Source organism: Petromyzon marinus, chromosome 31, assembly GCF_048934315.1.
Source record: "Petromyzon marinus isolate PM22_M1 ecotype Great Lakes invasive population chromosome 31, UKy_Petmar_22M1.pri1.0, whole genome shotgun sequence".
In the NCBI taxonomy this organism is placed as follows: domain Eukaryota; kingdom Metazoa; phylum Chordata; class Hyperoartia; order Petromyzontiformes; family Petromyzontidae; genus Petromyzon; species Petromyzon marinus.
Window position 1 is genome coordinate 2,436,078 of NC_133697.1, and position 25,540 is coordinate 2,461,617.

At 50.2% G+C, this 25,540-nt stretch overlaps 8 protein-coding genes and 1 pseudogene across 8 annotated transcripts; all 9 read left to right on the top strand.

The window, feature by feature from the left end:
* Nucleotides 1-72: 72 nt before the first annotated feature.
* On the top strand, nt 73-1,601 carry LOC142929561 (histone H2A). Its single transcript, XM_076070985.1, has one exon. The coding sequence runs from the start codon at nt 128-130 to the stop codon at nt 506-508; it is 381 nt and encodes a 126-aa protein (XP_075927100.1). The 5' UTR covers nt 73-127; the 3' UTR covers nt 509-1,601.
* A 572-nt stretch (nt 1,602-2,173) lies between these two features.
* LOC142929562 (uncharacterized) lies at nt 2,174-9,599 on the top strand (annotated as a pseudogene).
* On the top strand, nt 2,580-4,766 carry LOC142929560 (histone H2B type 3-B-like). The gene has a single exon (XM_076070984.1). It carries the CDS (start codon nt 3,624-3,626, stop codon nt 4,023-4,025), a length of 402 nt encoding a protein of 133 aa, XP_075927099.1. The 5' UTR covers nt 2,580-3,623; the 3' UTR covers nt 4,026-4,766.
* Nucleotides 6,053-8,560, top strand: LOC142929557 (histone H2A-like). Its single transcript, XM_076070980.1, has one exon. The coding sequence runs from the start codon at nt 6,766-6,768 to the stop codon at nt 7,207-7,209; it is 444 nt and encodes a 147-aa protein (XP_075927095.1). The 5' UTR covers nt 6,053-6,765; the 3' UTR covers nt 7,210-8,560.
* A 117-nt stretch (nt 9,600-9,716) lies between the features above and the next one.
* LOC142929559 (histone H2B type 3-B-like) lies at nt 9,717-11,467 on the top strand. Its single transcript, XM_076070982.1, has one exon. It carries the CDS (start codon nt 10,324-10,326, stop codon nt 10,723-10,725), a length of 402 nt encoding a protein of 133 aa, XP_075927097.1. The 5' UTR covers nt 9,717-10,323; the 3' UTR covers nt 10,726-11,467.
* A 76-nt stretch (nt 11,468-11,543) lies between these two features.
* Nucleotides 11,544-12,392, top strand: LOC142929558 (histone H3). Its single transcript, XM_076070981.1, has one exon. The coding sequence runs from the start codon at nt 11,954-11,956 to the stop codon at nt 12,362-12,364; it is 411 nt and encodes a 136-aa protein (XP_075927096.1). The 5' UTR covers nt 11,544-11,953; the 3' UTR covers nt 12,365-12,392.
* Nucleotides 12,393-13,331: 939 nt separating this feature from the next.
* Nucleotides 13,332-14,470, top strand: LOC142929563 (histone H2A). Its single transcript, XM_076070986.1, has one exon. The coding sequence runs from the start codon at nt 13,387-13,389 to the stop codon at nt 13,765-13,767; it is 381 nt and encodes a 126-aa protein (XP_075927101.1). The 5' UTR covers nt 13,332-13,386; the 3' UTR covers nt 13,768-14,470.
* Nucleotides 14,471-15,407: 937 nt separating this feature from the next.
* On the top strand, nt 15,408-18,950 carry LOC142929565 (histone H3-like). The gene is made up of 3 exons (XM_076070988.1): nt 15,408-15,818; nt 17,191-17,232; nt 18,510-18,950. Exons 1-3 carry the CDS (start codon nt 15,533-15,535, stop codon nt 18,920-18,922), a joined length of 741 nt encoding a protein of 246 aa, XP_075927103.1. The 5' UTR covers nt 15,408-15,532; the 3' UTR covers nt 18,923-18,950.
* A 940-nt stretch (nt 18,951-19,890) lies between these two features.
* On the top strand, nt 19,891-21,029 carry LOC142929564 (histone H2A). Its single transcript, XM_076070987.1, has one exon. It carries the CDS (start codon nt 19,945-19,947, stop codon nt 20,323-20,325), a length of 381 nt encoding a protein of 126 aa, XP_075927102.1. The 5' UTR covers nt 19,891-19,944; the 3' UTR covers nt 20,326-21,029.
* The last annotated feature ends 4,511 nt before the right edge of the window (nt 21,030-25,540 follow it).

Consider the following 25,540-nt stretch of genomic DNA (forward strand, 5'->3'; position numbering starts at 1 on the left):
CATTCAGCAGCGACGCGCTCTACGATCCTCTTCTCAGCTATAAAAGTCGCTCAAGGGGGTGCGGATGATCATCACAACTCGTTCTTGCTTAGTCCCCGGTTCTTTTAGTATTCTCGGTCCCCTAACCATGTCAGGACGCGGCAAGACCGGTGGCAAATCTCGCGCAAAGGCAAAGTCCCGCTCTTCCCGCGCAGGCCTGCAGTTCCCCGTGGGCCGCGTTCACAGGCTGCTCCGCAAGGGCAATTACGCCCAGCGGGTCGGCGCTGGAGCTCCCGTCTACCTGGCAGCCGTGCTCGAGTACCTCTCTGCCGAGATCCTCGAGCTGGCTGGCAATGCCGCCCGCGACAACAAGAAGACGAGGATCATCCCCCGACACTTGCAGCTCGCCGTGCGCAACGACGAGGAGCTGAACAAGCTCATGGGCGGCGTGACCATCGCCCAGGGCGGTGTGTTGCCAAACATCCAGGCCGTGCTGCTGCCCAAGAAGACCTCTCAGGCAAAGAAGTGAACGCGCCGCCGCCTCTACCACCACAACAACGGCTCTTTTCAGAGCCACCCACTTGCTTGCAAAGAGCTCGTTCAGTCGTACACAGGGGTTGTGTTATTAGTAAGGACACCGTCGTCTCGTGGCCCTCGTCCCAAATGACTCGCAATTAAACGAATGCTCTGCTCATTATAGATACCCCTTTTCTCTAATTTGGGAACGGTGTTTGAGCAGCATTCCAACATTGCATCAATCATAAAACATGGTTTAGAATTAATTGAGGGCGTTAGTATTTTAAGAAAGTATTGTCTTTTTCAGAAAAAAAACGTTATTTTTGAGCGGTCAGATTACATAGGCTATTTGACGCCATCACCTTACAGTACACGCGCACGAATTGACCGAAGTTTTTTTTCGGAAATGAGCGATGGAGGGCTTAAAAGGGACTGCGCTAAAAAAGTGAATCCGATCGGACGATGCGCGATTCCCTCCACCCTAACGGCTCTTTTCAGAGCCACCCACTTAGTTCAAAAAGTGAACCAGATGTTGCTGCGCTTCAATTAGTTAATCGTTAACACCTGACAGTGTATTACATTGAAGCTGAATGCGTGCCATATTCTGTAAGTCAAACCCATTTACGGCGTGGCGATGGTTGCTCGCCGTGCCTCGGCCCTGATCAAGGAGCTCGACGGTTGGTGCAGTCGTGAGGATGTGTAGATTGGATAAGTTACGTACATTCGCCAAATTAACTTGATGACATTTAACCACTCGATGTGTTTTAAGCATTGATGTGATGGGAGTAATCGAGCCCGAAAGCAGGCATCATAAACACAGGCGAGGCAGGTGGCAGCTCCCTCACTCGAACTGAGTGCAGAGTAATCTCAGCGACGTCCGCATTCTCGCTGCCGATTCTAATCTAAATCCAGATTCAAAATCGATGCATTCTTGACGAAACTCCAATTTTGATTATGTTGCACGTCTTCATTCCGTCATCATGTTACTGGTGCCAAATATGGTATTTAGTCTAAAAATGTATTTATTCCAGACAGCTTTACTCAATTTGCCTCCTTTCGCTCGTTCCGCCTTTTCACTATTTTTTTGTTTTGTAAAAATTGCAGTGCACCATCTAAACGTATCAATTAAAAATAATTTACATTCGTAATTATCGCATTGTTTTTGCAATGTCTTTCTTATCTTCATCATTAGACCTCCTTTGCCAGTACCAAAATGTTGTATATATTATCATAGTATGTTTTTTGTTTGCATTTTGACTGCAGGTATTGTGGTTAATGCATACATGAATCCTTGTAATAAGGTTTCAGTTTTGTTGCAAGAAAAAAAGGGGAAAAACCCTATTATTAAATGACTTTCTTACTTTGGGACGAGTTGGTGACATTCACTCAACTATTGTGTTGGAAGCCGATTAGCTGCACACGATTTAAAAGTTAGTTCATCTTGTTCTACTTGAAAACAAGACCTTATTCACTCCACGTGCAATCTTGCAACAGATCGCGTCCCTCTCGCGTTCGCTGCGTGTGTGCCGAAATCATTACAGAGTGCTTCGAAGAAGGGTCATTGCCCGAAACGTCTCATACATTTTAAGGAAGTGTTATTGACGACGGTGGAGGGTTTACTTCGTCACAGAGTTAAAGGTCAGAGGTTTAAGGCGGAGCCATCGCGGAGGGCAGAGGTGGTCTGTGACGTCACAACGCTCCGGGTATAAATGCGGCTGCTGCAGGATGGGCGCGCCATTTCTCGCGAGCTTTGTCAGCAGTTGCAGAGTTAGTCGCCATGTCTGGACGCGGGAAAGGCGGTAAGGGGCTCGGTAAGGGAGGCGCAAAACGCCATCGGAAGGTGCTGCGCGACAACATCCAGGGAATCACCAAGCCCGCCATCCGCCGCCTCGCTCGCCGCGGCGGTGTGAAGCGCATCTCGGGCCTCATCTACGAAGAGACCCGCGGCGTCCTGAAGGTCTTCCTTGAGAACGTCATCCGTGACGCCGTCACCTACACGGAGCACGCCAAGCGCAAGACCGTCACCGCCATGGACGTGGTCTACGCCCTCAAGCGCCAGGGCCGCACTCTCTACGGCTTCGGAGGCTGAGTGCCCATCTCTCGCACATTAAACCAACCCAAAGGCTCTTTTTCAGAGCCACCCACCTCTTCTAAACTGCTTGCGCGCCAGTGTTACCAAACCGTTCACGAAATAAACTTTATAAATGGGTTGTTGCGCGCCAATTCCTCGTGAGCGTGGACCGGGCTCTTCTCGTGGACGCGCGGTGCCTCGAAGTGCCGTCTGCTGCCGCTCTGCTCGGTTACGATGTTTTCTTGTTCATGTGTTTTGCGTTTTGCGGTTGCACCCGATTCAAGAGCCGAATGGCTCACAGGGCTTTACCAAATAAATGAAACTGAGAACTGAGGTTCACGCAGAGATCCTTTGCTGGTTGAGTTAGCGAATCTTCATCTGCTTCCAAATGAATGAAAGAAATCACAATATTCAAGACACGTCACATTTAACAAGGCGCAATTCTTGAACGCGTTAATACAGTACACATTTCTGGTATTTTTGCGTGAATTATTTTCAGCTACAGCCGATTCCGATATTACGTACAGCATTTGGCGCCACAATCTTACAGCACATTCGTCCTAATTGACGGAGCGCGCCAGAATGCTAATATCCACCCGTAAAATACAGCACAACAGCGAAGTTATTTTTCTACACCGAGCGCTTGTATTTTTTCCAAATTGCGTTAATCAAACGCCCGTGCTGTATTAGACGAGTTGTGAAACAAAAAAAAGAAGCAAAAAAAAGCCACGCAAAAAAACACTATACTGTATTGGGTTTTCTAGTCATCCTTTTTAAAACAAAGGCAATGCCATGGCTTCCATTCACTAATATACATGTTTGGACATTACATTGTGTTATATTCACAAGTCTTTTTTGCAGTAAAAAAATAACGATATTAAAGTGAACATCGCTTCCGCGTTTCTCATTGGACGCTGATGGAGAGGGATGGTACTGAAAGAGCCACTCCGCAGCGCCGCGCACCACGATCCTCTGATTTGCATCTCGCCTACTATAAACGCAGATCAACGCACGGCCTACAGGCACACTTGTTCTCGTCCTTTGTGTACGCGTCGACATGCCCGATCCTCCCGCATCAAAGAGCGCTGGGCCGGCAAAGGTTCCTGCCCCCAAGAAGGGCTCCAAGAAGGCCGTGACCAAGGCTACGCGCAAGGATGGCAAGAAGCGACGCCACCGCAGGAAGGAGAGCTACGCAATTTACATCTACAAGGTGATGAAGCAGGTGCACCCCGATACCGGCATCTCGTCCAAGGCCATGAGCATCATGAACTCGTTCGTCAACGACATCTTCGAGCGCATCGCTTCCGAGGCGTCCCGCTTGGCGCACTACAACAAGCGCTCCACCATCACCTCTCGGGAGATCCAGACCGCAGTGCGACTGCTGCTCCCCGGCGAGCTGGCCAAGCACGCCGTGTCGGAGGGCACCAAGGCCGTCACCAAGTACACGAGCTCCAAGTGAAGCCTCGACTCGACCATTAATTACAAAGGCTCTTTTCAGAGCCACCCACATCTCCGAACCTGCTTGTGCCAGTGTTAGCAGGAGCGCAAGACGAAACTTCAAACATAGAGCACTTGTCCAGGGTTTTGGCGTTGAGCGCCGATTTCTCATCAGCGTAGACCGGGCTGGAGTCGCAGCCGGGCGCTCGGTACTCGCGGTGACGCGAGGTGCCGTCTGCTGCTGCCGAATGCAGCAGCGGCCCCGCTCTCAGTTCACGCGGACATCGTTCATTGAGTGAAATGGAGAGATCCAGCGCATTTTTACCTGTACCCACGTGAAAAAAGCAATAATATTTATGCCACATATTCACCATTGATTTCATCTGCAGCCGATCCAGATATAACATTGGATGTGGCGCCATAACCTTGCAATGCAATATATTTAATTCCTGGGTGTCACGGCAAAGCATAGTGTGAACGCGATATCGGAATAGGCGACAATTTCTCATGGGGCGAATTTATACTTCAGTGATCGTGATTTGTATTTATTACAAGTGAAATACAACCTAGTTTAAATGTATTTTCGGGCACGAACTAACATTTTGCACGTATATATAAAAGTAAGCGCCTAGCATGGATGACTCGTGCAGTATAACTGATGATCATCTCAATGCCAAGATAATAGATATATATGCCTGTGATCACCTCTTTCCGGCATTTTTGCGTATTATTGTTTCCAATAAAGTGCTGTTTCTTCACTTTATTTAGATTGATGCAGAGCACTGTAAAGTTATATTCTTAGTTTTTTCGGTAAAGTCACGTTGAAGAGAAACAACAAAATAACAAAATATATATAAAACAATAAAAAATTCTCACGACGTTTCGACCATAACTCAAACGGTTTGAGTTATGGTCGAAACGTCGTGAGAATTTTGTATTGTTTTATATATATTTTGTTATTTTGTTGTTTCTCTATGGTCGAAACGTCGTGAGAATTTTTTATTGTTTTATATATATTTTGTTATTTTGTTGTTTCTCTTCAACGTGACTTTACCGAAAAAACTAAGAATATGAATTACTGCAGTCACGAAAGCTTTAAATCACTGTAAAGTTGTTTTCGGAAAGGTTTTTGCTTGAGAAAAGAAAATCCGTTAAAGACATCAACGGCGCTCAAAGGTACTACTGCATTGTGATGCGGCATTCTGAAATGATACAAACTATGCACATTTTGTTTATTAAGAAGAGTTCACGACTCGAGATCAGTGCACGCTGCCAACCAACCAGCACGCGCCCCTTCGCACGTCACGACTCCGCTGACCAGTGAACGCGCGCTCTGCGCTACATAAGCCGTCTTCTCCCCGCCTGTGAGAAAATGTTTGCTCTCACCAAGCCATGGCTCGCACCAAGCAGACGGCTCGTAAGTCCACGGGCGGCAAGGCTCCACGCAAGCAGCTCGCCACAAAGGCAGCCCGAAAGAGCGCTCCGGCCACGGGCGGCGTCAAGAAGCCTCACCGCTACAGGCCCGGCACCGTCGCTCTGCGCGAGATCCGCCGCTACCAGAAGTCCACCGAGTTGCTCATCCGCAAACTGCCCTTCCAGCGCCTCGTCAGGGAGATCGCGCAGGACTTCAAGACCGACCTGCGCTTCCAGAGCTCCGCTGTCATGGCTCTGCAGGAGGCCAGCGAAGCGTACCTTGTTGCGCTCTTCGAGGACACCAACCTGTGCGCCATCCACGCCAAGCGCGTCACCATCATGCCCAAGGACATTCAGCTCGCCCGCCGCATTCGTGGCGAGCGCGCTTGATCGCCCAACTCGGCCCTCAAAGCACGACACAAAGGCTCTTTTCAGAGCCACCACTTTCGCATGAAAAAGCTAACTTGTGTGTCCTTTAAAGTCCGCATGCCTGTTACGGCGACCTTCGTTTGCCAGTCACGGCTATCATGAGTCGCAAGGCTTAAGCGACCAAGTTCATTTTCTATACCCCTCTGCTCATATTTTGCAATATCACAAGTCCGTGTTGTATTTAAGCGTTGTGAAACCATGTCTACATAATGTACAGTAAACGGCTCATTTCGGTGAAATACATTAACTATTAAACGCTGTTTAAAGCTCAAGCTGAAAATACGTTCGCATTTTGCAAACTAAGAGACTGAGTTATTCACGCACATTTCTAGGCATTTGCCCGAATAGGCGGTTAAATTAATATATACACCGTATAGGCGCGTGGGATATCAATCATGAGCTCAAGGCTATCACTATGATTTCTTATAACAAATTATGTCCCTCAAATGATGATTATAAATAATACATTGATAGTGGCGGAATCAGCTTGCCGCTGAATTTGTTTACGGTTAACTCTATCATGCTTAATACTTGAACCTATTAAGTACGTGTATCGCATCGTTTCATTCATAAGATGTGTCCGCATACAAATTATATATATGGATACATATAACACTGGTAGGAACGAAGTTGTAAACTGAGTGTACCAGCCTGCAATAGATTACTGTGTCCGTCCCCTTTCAATACTTTAACGAAGTGAAATCTCGTGCTGTTGGGGTGTAAAAATAAAATTGCGCAAAATTCCAATGTTCCTACCAGCCCACCCTGCAGGGACCTGTTTAAAGTCAACATCGAATCCTCGCGTCCCGGTTTTTCATTGGTCTCTCAGGAGAGGGCGGGACCGACCGAGAGGAGCCATTCAGCAGCGATGCGCTCTACGATCCTCTTCTCAGCTATAAAAGTCGCTCAAGGGGGTGCGGATGATCATCACAACTCGTTCTTGCTTAGTCCCCGGTTCTTTTAGTATTCTCGGTCCCCTAACCATGTCAGGACGCGGCAAGACCGGTGGCAAATCTCGCGCAAAGGCAAAGTCCCGCTCTTCCCGCGCAGGCCTGCAGTTCCCCGTGGGCCGCGTTCACAGGCTGCTCCGCAAGGGCAATTACGCCCAGCGGGTCGGCGCTGGAGCTCCCGTCTACCTGGCAGCCGTGCTCGAGTACCTCTCTGCTGAGATCCTCGAGCTGGCTGGCAATGCCGCCCGCGACAACAAGAAGACGAGGATCATCCCCCGACACTTGCAGCTCGCCGTGCGCAACGACGAGGAGCTGAACAAGCTCATGGGCGGCGTGACCATCGCCCAGGGCGGTGTGTTGCCAAACATCCAGGCCGTGCTGCTGCCCAAGAAGACCTCTCAGGCAAAGAAGTGAACGCGCCGCCGCCTCTACCACCACAACAACGGCTCTTTTCAGAGCCACCCACTTGCTTGCAAAGAGCTCGTTCAGTCGTACACAGGGGTTGTGTTATTAGTAAGGACACCGTCGTCTCGTGGCCCTCGTCCCAAATGACTCGCAATTAAACGAATGCTCTGCTCATTATAGATACCCCTTTTCTCTAATTTGGGAACGGTGTTTGAGCAGCATTCCAACATTGCATCAATCATAAAACATGGTTTAGAATTAATTGAGGGCGTTAGTATTTTAAGAAAGTATTGTCTTTTTCAGAAAAAAAACGTTATTTTTGAGCGGTCAGATTACATAGGCTATTTGACGCCATCACCTTACAGTACACGCGCACGAATTGACCGAAGTTTTTTTTCGGAAATGAGCGATGGAGGGCTTAAAAGGGACTGCGCTAAAAAAGTGAATCCGATCGGACGATGCGCGATTCCCTCCACCCTAACGGCTCTTTTCAGAGCCACCCACTTAGTTCAAAAAGTGAACCAGATGTTGCTGCGCTTCAATTAGTTAATCGTTAACACCTGACAGTGTATTACATTGAAGCTGAATGCGTGCCATATTCTGTAAGTCAAACCCATTTACGGCGTGGCGATGGTTGCTCGCCGTGCCTCGGCCCTGATCAAGGAGCTCGACGGTTGGTGCAGTCGTGAGGATGTGTAGATTGGATAAGTTACGTACATTCGCCAAATTAACTTGATGACATTTAACCACTCGATGTGTTTTAAGCATTGATGTGATGGGAGTAATCGAGCCCGAAAGCAGGCATCATAAACACAGGCGAGGCAGGTGGCAGCTCCCTCACTCGAACTGAGTGCAGAGTAATCTCAGCGACGTCCGCATTCTCGCTGCCGATTCTAATCTAAATCCAGATTCAAAATCGATGCATTCTTGACGAAACTCCAATTTTGATTATGTTGCACGTCTTCATTCCGTCATCATGTTACTGGTGCCAAATATGGTATTTAGTCTAAAAATGTATTTATTCCAGACAGCTTTACTCAATTTGCCTCCTTTCGCTCGTTCCGCCTTTTCACTATTTTTTTGTTTTGTAAAAATTGCAGTGCACCATCTAAACGTATCAATTAAAAATAATTTACATTCGTAATTATCGCATTGTTTTTTGCAATGTCTTTCTTATCTTCATCATTAGACCTCCTTTGCCAGTACCAAAATGTTTTATATATTATCATAGTATGTTTTTTGTTTGCATTTTGACTGCAGGTATTGTGGTTAATGCATACATGAATCCTTGTAATAAGGTTTCAGTTTTGTTGCAAGAAAAAAAGGGGAAAAACCCTATTATTAAATGACTTTCTTACTTTGGGACTAGTTGGTGACATTCACTCAACTATTGTGTTGGAAGCCGATTAGCTGCACACGATTTAAAAGTTAGTTCATCTTGTTCTACTTGAAAACAAGACCTTATTCACTCCACGTGCAATCTTGCAACAGATCGCGTCCCTCTCGCGTTCGCTGCGTGTGTGCCGAAATCATTACAGAGTGCTTCTAAGAAGGGTCATTGCCCGAAACGTCTCATACATTTTAAGGAAGTGTTATTGACGACGGTGGAGGGTTTACTTCGTCACAGAGTTAAAGGTCAGAGGTTTAAGGCGGAGCCATCGCGGAGGGCAGAGGTGGTCTGTGACGTCACAACGCTCCGGGTATAAATGCGGCTGCTGCAGGATGGGCGCGCCATTTCTCGCGAGCTTTGTCAGCAGTTGCAGAGTTAGTCGCCATGTCTGGACGCGGGAAAGGCGGTAAGGGGCTCGGTAAGGGAGGCGCAAAACGCCATCGTAAGGTGCTGCGCGACAACATCCAGGGAATCACCAAGCCCGCCATCCGCCGCCTCGCTCGCCGCGGCGGTGTGAAGCGCATCTCGGGCCTCATCTACGAAGAGACCCGCGGCGTCCTGAAGGTCTTCCTTGAGAACGTCATCCGCGACGCCGTCACCTACACGGAGCACGCCAAGCGCAAGACCGTCACCGCCATGGACGTGGTCTACGCCCTCAAGCGCCAGGGCCGCACTCTCTACGGCTTCGGAGGCTGAGTGCCCATCTCGCACATTAAACCAACCCAAAGGCTCTTTTTCAGAGCCACCCACCTCTTCTAAACTGCTTGCGCGCCAGTGTTACCAAACCGTTCACGAAATAAACTTTATAAATGGGTTGTTGCGCGCCAATTCCTCGTGAGCGTGGACCGGGCTCTTCTCGTGGACGCGCGGTGCCTCGAAGTGCCGTCTGCTGCCGCTCTGCTCGGTTACGATGTTTTCTTGTTCATGTGTTTTGCGTTTTGCGGTTGCACCCGATTCAAGAGCCGAATGGCTCACAGGGCTTTACCAAATAAATGAAACTGAGAACTGAGGTTCACGCAGAGATCCTTTGCTGGTTGAGTTAGCGAATCTTCATCTGCTTCCAAATGAATGAAAGAAATCACAATATTCAAGACACGTCACATTTAACAAGGCGCAATTCTTGAACGCGTTAATACAGTACACATTTCTGGTATTTTTGCGTGAATTATTTTCAGCTACAGCCGATTCCGATATTACGTAGAGCATTTGGCGCCACAATCTTACAGCACATTCGTCCTAATTGACGGAGCGCGCCAGAATGCTAATATCCACCCGTAAAATACAGCACAACAGCGAAGTCATTTTTCTACACCGAGCGCTTGTATTTTTTCCAAATTGCGTTAATCAAACGCCCGTGCTGTATTAGACGAGTTGTGAAACAAAAAAAAGAAGCAAAAAAAAGCCACGCAAAAAAACACTATACTGTATTGGGTTTTCTAGTCATCCTTTTTAAAACAAAGGCAATGCCATGGCTTCCATTCACTAATATACATGTTTGGACATTACATTGTGTTATATTCACAAGTCTTTTTTGCAGTAAAAAAATAACGATATTAAAGTGAACATCGCTTCCGCGTTTCTCATTGGACGCTGATGGAGAGGGATGGTACTGAAAGAGCCACTCCGCAGCGCCGCGCACCACGATCCTCTGATTTGCATCTCGCCTACTATAAACGCAGATCAACGCACGGCCTACAGGCACACTTGTTCTCGTCCTTTCTGTACGCGTCGACATGCCCGATCCTCCCGCATCAAAGAGCGCTGGGCCGGCAAAGGTTCCTGCCCCCAAGAAGGGCTCCAAGAAGGCCGTGACCAAGGCTACGCGCAAGGATGGCAAGAAGCGACGCCACCGCAGGAAGGAGAGCTACGCAATTTACATCTACAAGGTGATGAAGCAGGTGCACCCCGATACCGGCATCTCGTCCAAGGCCATGAGCATCATGAACTCGTTCGTCAACGACATCTTCGAGCGCATCGCTTCCGAGGCGTCCCGCTTGGCGCACTACAACAAGCGCTCCACCATCACCTCTCGGGAGATCCAGACCGCAGTGCGACTGCTGCTTCCCGGCGAGCTGGCCAAGCACGCCGTGTCGGAGGGCACCAAGGCCGTCACCAAGTACACGAGCTCCAAGTGAAGCCTCGACTCGACCATTAATTACAAAGGCTCTTTTCAGAGCCACCCACATCTCCGAACCTGCTTGTGCCAGTGTTAGCAGGAGCGCAAGACGAAACTTCAAACATAGAGCACTTGTCCAGGGTTTTGGCGTTGAGCGCCGATTTCTCATCAGCGTAGACCGGGCTGGAGTCGCAGCCGGGCGCTCGGTACTCGCGGTGACGCGAGGCGCCGTCTGCTGCTGCCGAATGCAGCAGCGGCCCCGCTCTCAGTTCACGCGGACATCGTTCATTGAGTGAAATGGAGAGATCCAGCGCATTTTTACCTGTACCCACGTGAAAAAAAGCAATAATATTTATGCCACATATTCACCATTGATTTCATCTGCAGCCGATCCAGATATAACATTGGATGTGGCGCCATAACCTTGCAATGCAATATATTTAATTCCTGGGTGTCACGGCAAAGCATAGTGTGAACGCGATATCGGAATAGGCGACAATTTCTCATGGGGCGAATTTATACTTCAGTGATCGTGATTTGTATTTATTACAAGTGAAATACAACCTAGTTTAAATGTATTTTCGGGCACGAACTAACATTTTGCACGTATATATAAAAGTAAGCGCCTAGCATGGATGACTCGTGCAGTATAACTGATGATCATCTCAATGCCAAGATAATAGATATATATGCCTGTGATCACCTCTTTCCGGCATTTTTGCGTATTATTGTTTCCAATAAAGTGCTGTTTCTTCACTTTATTTAGATTGATGCAGAGCACTGTAAAGTTATATTCTTAGTTTTTTCGGTAAAGTCACGTTGAAGAGAATGGTCGAAACGTCGTGAGAATTTTTTATTGTTTTATATATATTTTGTTATTTTGTTGTTTCTCTTCAACGTGACTTTACCGAAAAAACTAAGAATATGAATTACTGCAGTCACGAAAGCTTTAAATCACTGTAAAGTTGTTTTCGGAAAGGTTTTTGCTTGAGAAAAGAAAATCCGTTAAAGACATCAACGGCGCTCAAAGGTACTACTGCATTGTGATGCGGCATTCTGAAATGATACAAACTATGCACATTTTGTTTATTAAGAAGAGTTCACGACTCGAGATCAGTGCACGCTGCCAACCAACCAGCACGCGCCCCTTCGCACGTCACGACTCCGCTGACCAGTGAACGCGCGCTCTGCGCTACATAAGCCGTCTTCTCCCCGCCTGTGAGAAAAATTTTTGCTCTCACCAAGCCATGGCTCGCACCAAGCAGACGGCTCGTAAGTCCACGGGCGGCAAGGCTCCACGCAAGCAGCTCGCCACAAAGGCAGCCCGAAAGAGCGCTCCGGCCACGGGCGGCGTCAAGAAGCCTCACCGCTACAGGCCCGGCACCGTCGCTCTGCGCGAGATCCGCCGCTACCAGAAGTCCACCGAGTTGCTCATCCGCAAACTGCCCTTCCAGCGCCTCGTCAGGGAGATCGCGCAGGACTTCAAGACCGACCTGCGCTTCCAGAGCTCCGCTGTCATGGCTCTGCAGGAGGCCAGCGAAGCGTACCTTGTTGCGCTCTTCGAGGACACCAACCTGTGCGCCATCCACGCCAAGCGCGTCACCATCATGCCCAAGGACATTCAGCTCGCCCGCCGCATTCGTGGCGAGCGCGCTTGATCGCCCAACTCGGCCCTCAAAGCACGACACAAAGGCTCTTTTCAGAGCCACCACTTTCGCATGAAAAAGCTAACTTGTGTGTCCTTTAAAGTCCGCATGCCTGTTACGGCGACCTTCGTTTGCCAGTCACGGCTATCATGAGTCGCAAGGCTTAAGCGACCAAGTTCATTTTCTATACCCCTCTGCTCATATTTTGCAATATCACAAGTCCGTGTTGTATTTAAGCGTTGTGAAACCATGTCTACATAATGTACAGTAAACGGCTCATTTCGGTGAAATACATTAACTATTAAACGCTGTTTAAAGCTCAAGCTGAAAATACGTTCGCATTTTGCAAACTAAGAGACTGAGTTATTCACGCACATTTCTAGGCATTTGCCCGAATAGGCGGTTAAATTAATATATACACCGTATAGGCGCGTGGGATATCAATCATGAGCTCAAGGCTATCACTATGATTTCTTATAACAAATTATGTCCCTCAAATGATGATTATAAATAATACATTGATAGTGGCGGAATCAGCTTGCCGCTGAATTTGTTTACGGTTAACTCTATCATGCTTAATACTTGAACCTATTAAGTACGTGTATCGCATCGTTTCATTCATAAGATGTGTCCGCATACAAATTATATATATGGATACATATAATACTGGTAGGAACGAAGTTGTAAACTGAGTGTACCAGCCTGCAATAGATTACTGTGTCCGTCCCCTTTCAATACTTTAACGAAGTGAAACCTCGTGCTGTTGGGGTGTAAAAATAAAATTGCGCAAAATTCCAATGTTCCTACCAGCCCACCCTGCAGGGACCTGTTTAAAGTCAACATCGAATCCTCGCGTCCCGGCTTTTCATTGGTCTCTCAGGAGAGGGCGGGACCGACCGAGAGGAGCCATTCAGCAGCGACGCGCTCTACGATCCTCTTCTCAGCTATAAAAGTCGCTCAAGGGGGTGCGGATGATCATCACAACTCGTTCTTGCTTAGTCCCCGGTTCTTTTAGTATTCTCGGTCCCCTAACCATGTCAGGACGCGGCAAGACCGGTGGCAAATCTCGCGCAAAGGCAAAGTCCCGCTCTTCCCGCGCAGGCCTGCAGTTCCCCGTGGGCCGCGTTCACAGGCTGCTCCGCAAGGGCAATTACGCCCAGCGGGTCGGCGCTGGAGCTCCCGTCTACCTGGCAGCCGTGCTCGAGTACCTCTCTGCCGAGATCCTCGAGCTGGCTGGCAATGCCGCCCGCGACAACAAGAAGACGAGGATCATCCCCCGACACTTGCAGCTCGCCGTGCGCAACGACGAGGAGCTGAACAAGCTCATGGGCGGCGTGACCATCGCCCAGGGCGGTGTGTTGCCAAACATCCAGGCCGTGCTGCTGCCCAAGAAGACCTCTCAGGCAAAGAAGTGAACGCGCCGCCGCCTCTACCACCACAACAACGGCTCTTTTCAGAGCCACCCACTTGCTTGCAAAGAGCTCGTTCAGTCGTACACAGGGGTTGTGTTATTAGTAAGGACACCGTCGTCTCGTGGCCCTCGTCCCAAATGACTCGCAATTAAACGAATGCTCTGCTCATTATAGATACCCCTTTTCTCTAATTTGGGAACGGTGTTTGAGCAGCATTCCAACATTGCATCAATCATAAAACATGGTTTAGAATTAATTGAGGGCGTTAGTATTTTAAGAAAGTATTGTCTTTTTCAGAAAAAAAACGTTATTTTTGAGCGGTCAGATTACATAGGCTATTTGACGCCATCACCTTACAGTACACGCGCACGAATTGACCGAAGTTTTTTTTCGGAAATGAGCGATGGAGGGCTTAAAAGGGACTGCGCTAAAAAAGTGAATCCGTTCGGACGATGCGCGATTCCCTCCACCCTAACGGCTCTTTTCAGAGCCACCCACTTAGTTCAAAAAGTGAACCAGATGTTGCTGCGCTTCAATTAGTTAATCGTTAACACCTGACAGTGTATTACATTGAAGCTGAATGCGTGCCATATTCTGTAAGTCAAACCCATTTACGGCGTGGCGATGGTTGCTCGCCGTGCCTCGGCCCTGATCAAGGAGCTCGACGGTTGGTGCAGTCGTGAGGATGTGTAGATTGGATAAGTTACGTACATTCGCCAAATTAACTTGATGACATGTAACCACTCGATGTGTTTTAAGCATTGATGTGATGGGAGTAATCGAGCCCGAAAGCAGGCATCATAAACACAGGCGAGGCAGGTGGCAGCTCCCTCACTCGAACTGAGTGCAGAGTAATCTCAGCGACGTCCGCATTCTCGCTGCCGATTCTAATCTAAATCCAGATTCAAAATCGATGCATTCTTGACGAAACTCCAATTTTGATTATGTTGCACGTCTTCATTCCGTCATCATGTTACTGGTGCCAAATATGGTATTTAGTCTAAAAATGTATTTATTCCAGACAGCTTTACTCAATTTGCCTCCTTTCGCTCGTTCCGCCTTTTCACTATTTTTTGGTTTTGTAAAAATTGCAGTGCACCATCTAAACGTATCAATTAAAAATAATTTACATTCGTAATTATCGCATTGTTTTTTGCAATGTCTTTCTTATCTTCATCATTAGACCTCCTTTGCCAGTACCAAAATGTTTTATATATTATCATAGTATGTTTTTTGTTTGCATTTTGACTGCAGGTATTGTGGTTAATGCATACATGAATCCTTGTAATAAGGTTTCAGTTTTGTTGCAAGAAAAAAAGGGGAAAAACCCTATTATTAAATGACTTTCTTACTTTGGGACTAGTTGGTGACATTCACTCAACTATTGTGTTGGAAGCCGATTAGCTGCACACGATTTAAAAGTTAGTTCATCTTGTTCTACTTGAAAACAAGACCTTATTCACTCCACGTGCAATCTTGCAACAGATCGCGTCCCTCTCGCGTTCGCTGCGTGTGTGCCGAAATCATTACAGAGTGCTTCGAAGAAGGGTCATTGCCCGAAACGTCTCATACATTTTAAGGAAGTGTTATTGACGACGGTGGAGGGTTTACTTCGTCACAGAGTTAAAGGTCAGAGGTTTAAGGCGGAGCCATCGCGGAGGGCAGAGGTGGTCTGTGACGTCACAACGCTCCGGGTATAAATGCGGCTGCTGCAGGATGGGCGCGCCATTTCTCGCGAGCTTTGTCAGCAGTTGCAGAGTTAGTCGCCATGTCTGGACGCGGGAAAGGCGGTAAGGGGCTCGGTAAGGGAGGCGCAAAACGCCATCGTAAGGTGCTGCGCGACAACATCCAGGGAATCACCAAGCCCGCCATCCGCCGCCTCGCTCGCCGCGGCGGTGTGAAGCGCATCTCGGGCCTCATCTACGAAGAGACCCGCGGCGTCCTGAAGGTCTTCCTTGAGAACGTCATCCGCGACGCCGTCACCTACACGGAGCACGCCAAGCGCAAGACCGTCACCGCCATGGACGTGGTCTACGCCCTCAAGCGCCAGGGCCGCACTCTCTACGGCTTCGGAGGCTGAGTGCCCATCTCGCACATTAAACCAACCCAAAGGCTCTTTTTCAGAGCCACCCACCTCTTCTAAACTGCTTGCGCGCCAGTGTTACCAAACCGTTCACGAAATAAACTTTATAAATGGGTTGTTGCGCGCCAATTCCTCGTGAGCGTGGACCGGGCTCTTCTCGTGGACGCGCGGTGCCTCGAAGTGCCGTCTGCTGCCGCTCTGCTCGGTTACGATGTTTTCTTGTTCATGTGTTTTGCGTTTTGCGGTTGCACCCGATTCAAGAGCCGAATGGCTCACAGGGCTTTACCAAATAAATGAAACTGAGAACTGAGGTTCACGCAGAGATCCTTTGCTGGTTGAGTTAGCGAATCTTCATCTGCTTCCAAATGAATGAAAGAAATCACAATATTCAAGACACGTCACATTTAACAAGGCGCAATTCTTGAACGCGTTAATACAGTACACATTTCTGGTATTTTTGCGTGAATTATTTTCAGCTACAGCCGATTCCGATATTACGTAGAGCATTTGGCGCCACAATCTTACAGCACATTCGTCCTAATTGACGGAGCGCGCCAGAATGCTAATATCCACCCGTAAAATACAGCACAACAGCGAAGTCATTTTTCTACACCGAGCGCTTGTATTTTTTCCAAATTGCGTTAATCAAACGCCCGTGCTGTATTAGACGAGTTGTGAAACAAAAAAAAGAAGCAAAAAAAAGCCACGCAAAAAAACACTATACTGTATTGGGTTTTCTAGTCATCCTTTTTAAAACAAAGGCAATGCCATGGCTTCCATTCACTAATATACATGTTTGGACATTACATTGTGTTATATTCACAAGTCTTTTTTGCAGTAAAAAAATAACGATATTAAAGTGAACATCGCTTCCGCGTTTCTCATTGGACGCTGATGGAGAGGGATGGTACTGAAAGAGCCACTCCGCAGCGCCGCGCACCACGATCCTCTGATTTGCATCTCGCCTACTATAAACGCAGATCAACGCACGGCCTACAGGCACACTTGTTCTCGTCCTTTCTGTACGCGTCGACATGCCCGATCCTCCCGCATCAAAGAGCGCTGGGCCGGCAAAGGTTCCTGCCCCCAAGAAGGGCTCCAAGAAGGCCGTGACCAAGGCTACGCGCAAGGATGGCAAGAAGCGACGCCACCGCAGGAAGGAGAGCTACGCAATTTACATCTACAAGGTGATGAAGCAGGTGCACCCCGATACCGGCATCTCGTCCAAGGCCATGAGCATCATGAACTCGTTCGTCAACGACATCTTCGAGCGCATCGCTTCCGAGGCGTCCCGCTTGGCGCACTACAACAAGCGCTCCACCATCACCTCTCGGGAGATCCAGACCGCAGTGCGACTGCTGCTTCCCGGCGAGCTGGCCAAGCACGCCGTGTCGGAGGGCACCAAGGCCGTCACCAAGTACACGAGCTCCAAGTGAAGCCTCGACTCGACCATTAATTACAAAGGCTCTTTTCAGAGCCACCCACATCTCCGAACCTGCTTGTGCCAGTGTTAGCAGGAGCGCAAGACGAAACTTCAAACATAGAGCACTTGTCCAGGGTTTTGGCGTTGAGCGCCGATTTCTCATCAGCGTAGACCGGGCTGGAGTCGCAGCCGGGCGCTCGGTACTCGCGGTGACGCGAGGCGCCGTCTGCTGCTGCCGAATGCAGCAGCGGCCCCGCTCTCAGTTCACGCGGACATCGTTCATTGAGTGAAATGGAGAGATCCAGCGCATTTTTACCTGTACCCACGTGAAAAAAAGCAATAATATTTATGCCACATATTCACCATTGATTTCATCTGCAGCCGATCCAGATATAACATTGGATGTGGCGCCATAACCTTGCAATGCAATATATTTAATTCCTGGGTGTCACGGCAAAGCATAGTGTGAACGCGATATCGGAATAGGCGACAATTTCTCATGGGGCGAATTTATACTTCAGTGATCGTGATTTGTATTTATTACAAGTGAAATACAACCTAGTTTAAATGTATTTTCGGGCACGAACTAACATTTTGCACGTATATATAAAAGTAAGCGCCTAGCATGGATGACTCGTGCAGTATAACTGATGATCATCTCAATGCCAAGATAATAGATATATATGCCTGTGATCACCTCTTTCCGGCATTTTTGCGTATTATTGTTTCCAATAAAGTGCTGTTTCTTCACTTTATTTAGATTGATGCAGAGCACTGTAAAGTTATATTCTTAGTTTTTTCGGTAAAGTCACGTTGAAGAGAATGGTCGAAACGTCGTGAGAATTTTTTATTGTTTTATATATATTTTGTTATTTTGTTGTTTCTCTTCAACGTGACTTTACCGAAAAAACTAAGAATATGAATTACTGCAGTCACGAAAGCTTTAAATCACTGTAAAGTTGTTTTCGGAAAGGTTTTTGCTTGAGAAAAGAAAATCCGTTAAAGACATCAACGGCGCTCAAAGGTACTACTGCATTGTGATGCGGCATTCTGAAATGATACAAACTATGCACATTTTGTTTATTAAGAAGAGTTCACGACTCGAGATCAGTGCACGCTGCCAACCAACCAGCACGCGCCCCTTCGCACGTCACGACTCCGCTGACCAGTGAACGCGCGCTCTGCGCTACATAAGCCGTCTTCTCCCCGCCTGTGAGAAAAATTTTTGCTCTCACCAAGCCATGGCTCGCACCAAGCAGACGGCTCGTAAGTCCACGGGCGGCAAGGCTCCACGCAAGCAGCTCGCCACAAAGGCAGCCCGAAAGAGCGCTCCGGCCACGGGCGGCGTCAAGAAGCCTCACCGCTACAGGCCCGGCACCGTCGCTCTGCGCGAGATCCGCCGCTACCAGAAGTCCACCGAGTTGCTCATCCGCAAACTGCCCTTCCAGCGCCTCGTCAGGGAGATCGCGCAGGACTTCAAGACCGACCTGCGCTTCCAGAGCTCCGCTGTCATGGCTCTGCAGGAGGCCAGCGAAGCGTACCTTGTTGCGCTCTTCGAGGACACCAACCTGTGCGCCATCCACGCCAAGCGCGTCACCATCATGCCCAAGGACATTCAGCTCGCCCGCCGCATTCGTGGCGAGCGCGCTTGATCGCCCAACTCGGCCCTCAAAGCACGACACAAAGGCTCTTTTCAGAGCCACCACTTTCGCATGAAAAAGCTAACTTGTGTGTCCTTTAAAGTCCGCATGCCTGTTACGGCGACCTTCGTTTGCCAGTCACGGCTATCATGAGTCGCAAGGCTTAAGCGACCAAGTTCATTTTCTATACCCCTCTGCTCATATTTTGCAATATCACAAGTCCGTGTTGTATTTAAGCGTTGTGAAACCATGTCTACATAATGTACAGTAAACGGCTCATTTCGGTGAAATACATTAACTATTAAACGCTGTTTAAAGCTCAAGCTGAAAATACGTTCGCATTTTGCAAACTAAGAGACTGAGTTATTCACGCACATTTCTAGGCATTTGCCCGAATAGGCGGTTAAATTAATATATACACCGTATAGGCGCGTGGGATATCAATCATGAGCTCAAGGCTATCACTATGATTTCTTATAACAAATTATGTCCCTCAAATGATGATTATAAATAATACATTGATAGTGGCGGAATCAGCTTGCCGCTGAATTTGTTTACGGTTAACTCTATCATGCTTAATACTTGAACCTATTAAGTACGTGTATCGCATCGTTTCATTCATAAGATGTGTCCGCATACAAATTATATATATGGATACATATAATACTGGTAGGAACGAAGTTGTAAACTGAGTGTACCAGCCTGCAATAGATTACTGTGTCCGTCCCCTTTCAATACTTTAACGAAGTGAAATCTCGTGCTGTTGGGGTGTAAAAATAAAATTGCGCAAAATTCCAATGTTCCTACCAGCCCACCCTGCAGGGACCTGTTTAAAGTCAACATCGAATCCTCGCGTCCCGGCTTTTCATTGGTCTCTCAGGAGAGGGCGGGACCGACCGAGAGGAGCCATTCAGCAGCGACGCGCTCTACGATCCTCTTCTCAGCTATAAAAGTCGCTCAAGGGGGTGCGGATGATCATCACAACTCGTTCTTGCTTAGTCCCCGGTTCTTTTAGTATTCTCGGTCCCCTAACCATGTCAGGACGCGGCAAGACCGGTGGCAAATCTCGCGCAAAGGCAAAGTCCCGCTCTTCCCGCGCAGGCCTGCAGTTCCCCGTGGGCCGCGTTCACAGGCTGCTCCGCAAGGGCAATTACGCCCAGCGGGTCGGCGCTGGAGCTCCCGTCTACCTGGCAGCCGTGCTCGAGTACCTCTCTGCCGAGATCCTCGAGCTGGCTGGCAATGCCGCCCGCGACAACAAGAAGACGAGGATCATCCCCCGACACTTGCAGCTCGCCGTGCGCAACGACGAGGAGCTGAACAAGCTCATGGGCGGCGTGACCATCGCCCAGGGCGGTGTGTTGCCAAACATCCAGGCCGTGCTGCTGCCCAAGAAGACCTCTCAGGCAAAGAAGTGAACGCGCCGCCGCCTCTACCACCACAACAACGGCTCTTTTCAGAGCCACCCACTTGCTTGCAAAGAGCTCGTTCAGTCGTACACAGGGGTTGTGTTATTAGTAAGGACACCGTCGTCTCGTGGCCCTCGTCCCAAATGACTCGCAATTAAACGAATGCTCTGCTCATTATAGATACCCCTTTTCTCTAATTTGGGAACGGTGTTTGAGCAGCATTCCAACATTGCATCAATCATAAAACATGGTTTAGAATTAATTGAGGGCGTTAGTATTTTAAGAAAGTATTGTCTTTTTCAGAAAAAAAACGTTATTTTTGAGCGGTCAGATTACATAGGCTATTTGACGCCATCACCTTACAGTACACGCGCACGAATTGACCGAAGTTTTTTTTCGGAAATGAGCGATGGAGGGCTTAAAAGGGACTGCGCTAAAAAAGTGAATCCGTTCGGACGATGCGCGATTCCCTCCACCCTAACGGCTCTTTTCAGAGCCACCCACTTAGTTCAAAAAGTGAACCAGATGTTGCTGCGCTTCAATTAGTTAATCGTTAACACCTGACAGTGTATTACATTGAAGCTGAATGCGTGCCATATTCTGTAAGTCAAACCCATTTACGGCGTGGCGATGGTTGCTCGCCGTGCCTCGGCCCTGATCAAGGAGCTCGACGGTTGGTGCAGTCGTGAGGATGTGTAGATTGGATAAGTTACGTACATTCGCCAAATTAACTTGATGACATGTAACCACTCGATGTGTTTTAAGCATTGATGTGATGGGAGTAATCGAGCCCGAAAGCAGGCATCATAAACACAGGCGAGGCAGGTGGCAGCTCCCTCACTCGAACTGAGTGCAGAGTAATCTCAGCGACGTCCGCATTCTCGCTGCCGATTCTAATCTAAATCCAGATTCAAAATCGATGCATTCTTGACGAAACTCCAATTTTGATTATGTTGCACGTCTTCATTCCGTCATCATGTTACTGGTGCCAAATATGGTATTTAGTCTAAAAATGTATTTATTCCAGACAGCTTTACTCAATTTGCCTCCTTTCGCTCGTTCCGCCTTTTCACTATTTTTTGGTTTTGTAAAAATTGCAGTGCACCATCTAAACGTATCAATTAAAAATAATTTACATTCGTAATTATCGCATTGTTTTTTGCAATGTCTTTCTTATCTTCATCATTAGACCTCCTTTGCCAGTACCAAAATGTTTTATATATTATCATAGTATGTTTTTTGTTTGCATTTTGACTGCAGGTATTGTGGTTAATGCATACATGAATCCTTGTAATAAGGTTTCAGTTTTGTTGCAAGAAAAAAAGGGGAAAAACCCTATTATTAAATGACTTTCTTACTTTGGGACTAGTTGGTGACATTCACTCAACTATTGTGTTGGAAGCCGATTAGCTGCACACGATTTAAAAGTTAGTTCATCTTGTTCTACTTGAAAACAAGACCTTATTCACTCCACGTGCAATCTTGCAACAGATCGCGTCCCTCTCGCGTTCGCTGCGTGTGTGCCGAAATCATTACAGAGTGCTTCGAAGAAGGGTCATTGCCCGAAACGTCTCATACATTTTAAGGAAGTGTTATTGACGACGGTGGAGGGTTTACTTCGTCACAGAGTTAAAGGTCAGAGGTTTAAGGCGGAGCCATCGCGGAGGGCAGAGGTGGTCTGTGACGTCACAACGCTCCGGGTATAAATGCGGCTGCTGCAGGATGGGCGCGCCATTTCTCGCGAGCTTTGTCAGCAGTTGCAGAGTTAGTCGCCATGTCTGGACGCGGGAAAGGCGGTAAGGGGCTCGGTAAGGGAGGCGCAAAACGCCATCGTAAGGTGCTGCGCGACAACATCCAGGGAATCACCAAGCCCGCCATCCGCCGCCTCGCTCGCCGCGGCGGTGTGAAGCGCATCTCGGGCCTCATCTACGAAGAGACCCGCGGCGTCCTGAAGGTCTTCCTTGAGAACGTCATCCGTGACGCCGTCACCTACACGGAGGTGACGGCGAGATCCGCCGCTACCAGAAGTCCACCGAGTTGCTCATCCGCAAACTGCCCTTCCAGCGCCTCGTCAGGGAGATCGCGCAGGACTTCAAGACCGACCTGCGCTTCCAGAGCTCCGCTGTCATGGCTCTGCAGGAGGCCAGCGAAGCGTACCTTGTTGCGCTCTTCGAGGACACCTGTTAGGGTCGCTGGCCCCCGGGATCTCTCCTGCCTGCGACCCTGTCCGCGAAGTACCGACGCTCCCAGACTCTCCACTAGTGTGGGAGCTGCCGCCACCGCACTCCTCCCCGGGCGGGGAAAGGTCGTCGCGCTCCTGTTCCCCCCCCTGTGCTGTCCCCCCCCGAGTCTGGGTTTCCTGCCGGTGAGGCATCACCCTCGACCGCCTTGGGACCCGCTAGCGCTTCGCCGGCACCCAAACGCGACGCTCCCCGCCCGCGCAGTCCCACACACCAATCACCCGCGGGTAACAGGGGGTTAAAGGTCGGAGGGTAAGCGACGTCGTTCGTGCTCACTCCGGCGATTGGGGGGATTGGATTAAACGGGTTTAAAGGGTTATGCGATGGGCATGCGTGCGAGATGGGTATCCGCTCGCAACGTGGGAGTCCGCAGCCGACGGTTTGTAGCGCACACACTCCACGCGGCGCCGCTCCACACACGCGGCGACCACCGCGATAGCAAGCGCACCCACGCTTCCACTCTCTTTCCTCACCCTCGCAAAAACCACACCAGTCCGTTATGTAACCGCCGACGATTTATTCCACCGCGTCGGCGAGCCCTTATTTAACCCAGTCAGTCGGGATCAGCGGGGCAGGACCAATCTATCTCTCGATAGTCGGCACTACACTCTACCTGTCCTTCTCCCCTTTACCCTCTCCGGTTTTCCTCTTAAGCTAAGTCCCAACTCCCTCTTTCCCTCTCTGTCTTGCTCACGGTTCGTCGTCACCGCCGGCTGGTCCTCGCGGCGCGTCGATACGTCCCACGGACGTTCGCGCGGCTGGACTCGGGAGTTGACGGGGCTGGGGTTGACTCGAGTAGCCAGAGAACCTTTTTTCCTTCGCCCTCAATCGCTTTATTCTTTCTACATCAAAAGGGCTAGCTGGTGCCGACTCGCGGGCCAATCAGCTCGCTGGGATCACCCGCCAATCGATAGGCCCATCTGTATCCCAGCATCCACCGGGCCGTTGCTTTCAGCGACGTGCGCATCTAAATTTACCTGCTCAGCGGCCATCCAGCCAGAGGGCGACCCTGTTTCCCGCCGCTCGTGGCTCTGCCCTCCTCCCTACCTGCCCTGCCGACCCGTGTGCGTGAGGTGCGTACTAACCGCGGTGGCGGGGCAGCCCCGCCGTGAACATGTCATTTCTACTCAAGTCACGGCGCCACGGTGTGTGTTAGCGTCGGGGGAGACCGTCCAATTCCCTGGCCGCAGGAAACCGTGAAGATTATCCCTTTACGAGGGCTTCTGGGTGAAAACCTGTCGGCCCGGGTGTCTCCCCACGCGCTTTAATGGTGGGGGGAGTGCGTGCGTGTGTGTTCCGGTAGGGGGGGTGGGGAGGTGGTGGGGTGGAGCAATGTCGGCCTCGTCGCTCGGGGCGGCGAGATCGCAGGTGGGCCGCCCGCCGATCGGCTCCTTGGCGGCGGCATCACATAGCCCCTTGCCTGGGCCGCGCCCACGAGGTAGAGCTGCGGGGTCCGGGGGATCCGCCCGGACCTCGTGGCTGGCCTCGGGGGAGGTGGCTCCGTCCTCGGGGTTTCCTGCGGCGGTCTCCTTCTCCACTCCAGCAGCTCCTTCTGTCCCTCAGCACCTGGGGGCTGGGAGACAAACTCCGCGGCAGCGGGGTTTAAGGGGCGGCGTCCCCGCCGTCCTCTGGCGGGGCCGGGACGCCTCGGGGCTGGGGGCCCGGCGGGGCCCATGTAGTGCGCGAGGCCCCCGAGCACGGGTGGCGCAGGGGCACCGGGATTTCGCGGTACTCGGGCGGCGAGGTTCTCCCCCGCCGGGGCTGCCCTCCATGGTTTTAAGCGGCGGACGTTAACCACCGTTTCTCGGCCCCTCTCTCCACCCTGGATTAATACCGTCCAGGGAGAGATCTGCCGGACCACGGTCCAGGGTCCCCGCCAGTAGGTGGTCAGCTTCCCCACCTGTCCGGCCCCGACGCGAGGGGTGTGTAGCCACACCTTGGTGCCTGTCAAGAAAAGGGGGGGCTCCACGCGGGGTCGGGTGCTCAGCTCCTGTCGCCGATGCGCGGCCTCCCCTTGCGGGTAGGCCCTGTCCCGGACCCCTCGTAGGGTCTCCATCAGATGCTCCACGGGGCGACTCCCTTCCTCCGTTTGGGGTGGAGGAATGCCGAACAGCAAGTCTGCGGGTAGACGAGACTCACGACCAAACATCATTAGGAACGGGGTTTGTCCTGTAGATGTGTGCACCGTGGTGGCGTAGGCGAACAGGGCGTAGGGGAGGTGTTCGTCCCAATCTGGTTGGTTTGCGGCCGCCATACGCTTGAGCTTTCCGGCCAGAGTCTGATTCATACGCTCAACCATACCGTTCGCCTGGGGGTGGTACGCCGTGGTTCAGTCTTTCTGGATTCCGAACTCCCGGCACAGCGCCTGAAACAACTCGGCCTCGAACTCGCTACCCTGGTCGTAAGGACTCGCTCCGGGATCCCGTGCTAAAGTACATAGTGCTCCACGAACGCCCGGGCCACTACCAGGGCCGTTTTATCGGGGATGGCCACCGCCACGGGGTAAGCGGGTGAAGTATTCCACCGCTACGAGGATATAGCGGTTGCCCCGGTGGGATCGTGGGAACGGCCCCTGGAGATCGATGCCGACCAGCTGGTTTGTCCGACTGACGCGGAACGGCCTTAGGGGTACCTGGTATCGTGCCGGTTTCGGTCCGCACTGCTGACAATCGAGGCAGCCCTGTACCCAGGCGGCCACATCTTCCGTCAATTTGGGCCAGAGATACTGGCGACACAGAGTCTCCCGAGTGCGCCGTTCCCCGTCATGGCCCCCGAGCGGGTGGTCGTGTACCAGCCGTAGCAGCTGGGGTCGCACCTGGGCGGGAACACAGATGCACCCCGGCTGGCCGGCCTCGGTTAACTCCCGTACCACCCCGTTCTGCACACACAACCGGGCATACCAACCGCTCCAGGGCCCTGGTAGGGTGCTTTTCCCCTCCCGCAGGGCCGCTTCCACCGCCGCCAGCTCCAGATCCCGCTGCTGG